General features: G+C 39.7%; 1 protein-coding gene across 1 annotated transcript; it reads left to right on the top strand.

Moving 5' to 3' along the window:
- Positions 1-1,441: 1,441 nt before the first annotated feature.
- LOC121965970 (GATOR complex protein WDR59-like) lies at positions 1,442-3,869 on the top strand (the record flags this gene model as incomplete). Its single annotated transcript, XM_042516076.1, has 6 exons — positions 1,442-1,600; positions 2,810-2,859; positions 2,950-3,085; positions 3,476-3,561; positions 3,649-3,729; positions 3,832-3,869. Coding segments are annotated over exons 1-6 (445 nt in total), but the record flags the coding sequence as incomplete, so codon positions are not given.
- Positions 3,870-4,318: the final 449 nt, after the last annotated feature.

Here is a 4,318-nt window from a genome sequence, read left to right as displayed (position 1 = left end):
GTCTGATGTGTTCAGGGTCGGTTTACCCAGTCTGATGTGTTCAGGGTGCGGTTCTTTAAAGTTCAGCTGGTACGGCAGGAAGGCCAGACTCCTCCTGGTTGGTTTGTCTCGGATCTCGTTCACCACGTCTCTCAGAGTGTAGATGTTTCTGCCAATTTCCTGGAAAACAAACCAATACAACAAAGTATTTAATACAAAAACAAAACAACAACAATACAACACTACATATATGTTGTGACTCATTTTACCTTTAGGGACTGTTGGTTTTTTTTAGGGGGGGGGGGTGGTGGTGCAGAAAGGTGGGAGGCATGTCAATTAATTTTTCAAGAACTGCAAAGTGACTGTCTTTTATTTTGGCTTTAGCGGAGGGGAATACAACATTAAAACACCATGTTTTTATTTATTTTACTGCCGATTTTTTTTTTTAAAGAAAACATGCCCCCCCCCACACCAATGGGTAAAACTTCTCGCTGACATTTAAAGAAAAAAAAAAAGATGATGAAGTATTTTATTTTTTACCTTTAAAAAAGTGGGGGGGGGGGGTATGTTTACTTTGTGGTGTTTTTCGTGTGCGTTTATTATTTTTGACTTTTCTCACTTTTTTAAATCATTCAGTTTTGTTTTCTTTTTTATATTTTTAGGTTTTGTGGTGGATTTTTTCCTTTTCGGGCGCTTATTCTATTATTTTCAAATATTTTTTTCCGGCAGTCCATACTTTTAGTTTTATTACTTTAAGTACTTTTTCCTGAATATATTTATTTTTTGCAGGATTGTTACTTGTAACAGAGTATTTGTACATTGCGGTATTGGTACTTCTACTTTAAGAGAGAGCAGATCTGCTGTTTCACTGAGAATAAAGTTATTAAATATTAAAACACGTTAAATATTAAAACACGTGAGGCGTTACAGCCCGCGGATCAGCTGACGGCCTTTAACGTCGCCGCCGTCACTTTCTCTCGGTAACGGACACCACGGACGGCCACGCGCTCACCGGCGGGTCGGTACTTTAGCTAAAACATGAGCTTACAGATGAAACATGAATAACTGAATAAAAACTGACCTGCAGAGGAGCTTTCTTTAAAAACGCTGCCGCGTCCGCCACAACATGCGCCACCGGGGGAGACGCCATCTTGGATCTGTGACCCACCGACTGCACCGACCAATCAGAGGAGAGCAAACAGGCACGTGACAGAGATCCGCTCTGATGCGTTCAGGGATCTCCGGACTAAAATAAAAATAAAAACAACAACAATAATACTTCTACAAGTAATAATATTAAATTTAAGACGAATAATTAAGTACATTGCAAAAATTAACAAAAAGAAAAACAGTAAAAAGTACAAAAAAATTATCCCTAAAGACTCCCCCCTGCATTTGGAGCATATTTTTCTACTTCTTTAAAATACCTTTTTGAGGAGTATTTTTTGTTTTGGAGGGGCATTCATAAATTGAAATGACCGTTTTTTTCCACCAGAGGCCGTGAACGCAGCGCGAGGCATCGCGGCGGTCACGTGACGTTTTGTTGACGGTAGAGGACGGAGGGAAGATGGCGGCCCGCTGGAGCAGCGAGAATGTGGTGGTGGAGTTTCGGGATGCGCAGGTACCCGAGCCGAGAGCTCCGGGCAGGGGGGACTAAAGGGACCGACGGGAGGACAGGAGACAGGAGACAGGAGGACAGGAGACAGGAGGACAGGAGACAGGAGGACAGGAGACAGGAGACAGGAGGACAGGAGACAGGAGACAGGAGACAGGAGGACAGGAGACAGGAGACAGGAGGACAGGAGACAGGAGACAGGAGGACAGGAGACAGGAGGACAGGAGACAGGAGACAGGAGTTCAAAGCCTGAAGGAAAAGAGAAACAGAGTTCACAGACTCATGAACGTCAAACTGAATTTCAACTTCTTTATCGATCAAATATCAATAATCGATTCAGTTATTGAATCGGTTCTAAACGTGTTTCTGTTACAGCTTCGATCTGTGACGAGGAGAGCTTAAAGACAGCAGTTATTGATCACCAATAATCAGCTGATCAGAGCCGATTCACAACAAAAATGAGTTACTTTTGTCACTTTAAACTCGTGAAGAGTAACGAAGTACTTTTACTCTAATACTTCATTTTAGTACAAATTTGTTGTGCTTTTTTTCATGGTACTGTATATTTTTACTCCACTACATTAATCTGACAGTTTCAGTTATTTTAGATTCAGATTTTCACAAAAACACAAAGAATTAACGAAATCTGAAGTTTAGTTATAAATGTGTTTGTTATTTATATTATTTTATGACATTTCCTGACAGTTTGTTCGACCTGAAAGCATCGGACCATGATGGTCAAAATTCTTTAAACTAAATAAAAGTAGAAAAGAAACACCTAGATCTTCAGCAATTAACAAAAAAGCAAATCTTTAAAATGATTTAGAATAAAAATAGAAAAAAAAATTATTAACAAAACTGCAAATAAAACCCCCTAAAAGCGTAAATAAACAAATAAAAATGAAAAACCGAAAAAGACTGAATGTTTTTCAAAATGTTTGGCAGTTCATTTTCTGAGAATCGACCGACTGATTAATCGACCGATTGATTTATTTGACGAATCATTTAATTAACAAAACATCGTTTTCATAAACTCTTATTTTGACTTCATTTAAATGTAAGTTTTCTTCGTTTAAAGTTGGTTTTAGAGTTAATCCAGGATTTAATCTGGTTTAAGAATGAATCCGGTTTTAGTCTCGACGTTGAAGTTTTGCCTAAAAAGAAAGAAAAGTAGAAGATCAGCCGTTTTCACATTTCTTCTTCGTGTGTTTTCAGGCCACCGCCATGTCCGTGGACTGCCTGGGCTCACACGCCGTTCTGTCGGGGTCGGTACCTGAACGCAGCGCAGACACAATAAAGTGATTTGGGCTTTTCGAGTGTTTCCCTGACGATGAACCCGTTTCTGTTTCAAACAGCCGGCGTTTCCTGTACATGGTGAACCTGGAGGCGCCGTCCGAGCCGCCGCGAAAAATCGGGCGTCAGAGCAAATGGGACGTGGGGACGGTCCAGTGGAACCCGCACAGGTCCGAGTCCCACGTCTTCGCCGCCTCGGTGAGTCCTGCTGTAAATAACAACGAAAAGCACAAAGAAAATCTGTGTGTGTGTGTGTGTGTATGTGTGTGTGACCCAAAAAAAGTAAGAAAATAACAAGAAAATTAGCAAGAAAAGAAACATAAAACATAACAATAAAAAAAGAAAATGACCTGGAAATAAATCTAGAAGAAAATCTTACATATATATTCTGTAACATAATTTTAAATATATAAATCATAAAAAAGTTGGGTTTTTTTAGACATTTCCCCTTTTTAAAAAATATTCTCTGATTATTTTCTGTCTCAGTCTCTTTTTTTAAAAATGTATTTTCAGAAAAACTTGAAACAGTCGAAACAGTTTCAGTGTGTGTTTCTGAGTGTGTGTGTGTGTGTGTGTGTGTGTGTTCAGAGTAACCAGCGGGTGGATCTGTACTCGTGGAGAGACGGCTGTGGAGAAGTTCACACCTCGCTGCAGGGACACACTCGAGTCATCAGGTAACTACAGACACTTAAAGGCACCTGAGCAGGTAAACAGGAAGTCTGCACTCTGTGATGCGTTCACTGACCCTCTGTAATCTGCAGTGATCTGGACTGGTCCTGGTTTGAGCCGGAGTTCCTGGTCACCAGCTCAGTGGACACCTACATCTACATCTGGGACACGAGGTCAGAGCAGATGGATGATTATTGATTATTGATCACATTTATCAGTAAACATGATTAACTGTAATGGAGCAGCAGTTTTCAGTTTTCTGTCTGACTCCACAGAGACACTCGTAAACCCACGGTGGCGCTCTCTGCTGTCGGTGAGTATTTAAAGGAACAGAACGTATTTTATTTCTCAAAATCATCCAGATAAACTCCCGTTCATCTTCGTCGTCCTCAAACTGAAACTGACGATTTGGAATATAAAGAACAGGTGATTTTAACCCTTTGAAACTTGAGCTTGTTGGTTTGACAAAAATGCGGGAGGAAGGCAGAGAAACACCTCACAGGAAATTACCCAAAAATCTGCAAAAAGAAAAAACAATGGAAACTGAAAATTACATTCAAAACATAAAACACAAGAATAAAAAAGGAAATGACCTGGAGAAAAAAGGCATACTTAATGTTCTGTAACATAATTTTAAATGTTTACTGAGAATCATAAATCTAGATTTCATCTCTTTTTCCTTAATGTTTTAAAATTTTGTTTCGGTGATTGATTTTTCAGAAAGATGAAAGTTCATTAAACACGCTCAAGCCTCCACAGCCA

This window comes from Plectropomus leopardus, unplaced genomic scaffold (genome assembly GCF_008729295.1).
Source record: "Plectropomus leopardus isolate mb unplaced genomic scaffold, YSFRI_Pleo_2.0 unplaced_scaffold22561, whole genome shotgun sequence".
Classification (NCBI taxonomy): Eukaryota; Metazoa; Chordata; class Actinopteri; order Perciformes; family Serranidae; genus Plectropomus; species Plectropomus leopardus.
The sequence above is the reverse complement of the archived record's forward strand: the minus strand, read 5'-3'. Positions and strand labels throughout refer to the sequence as shown.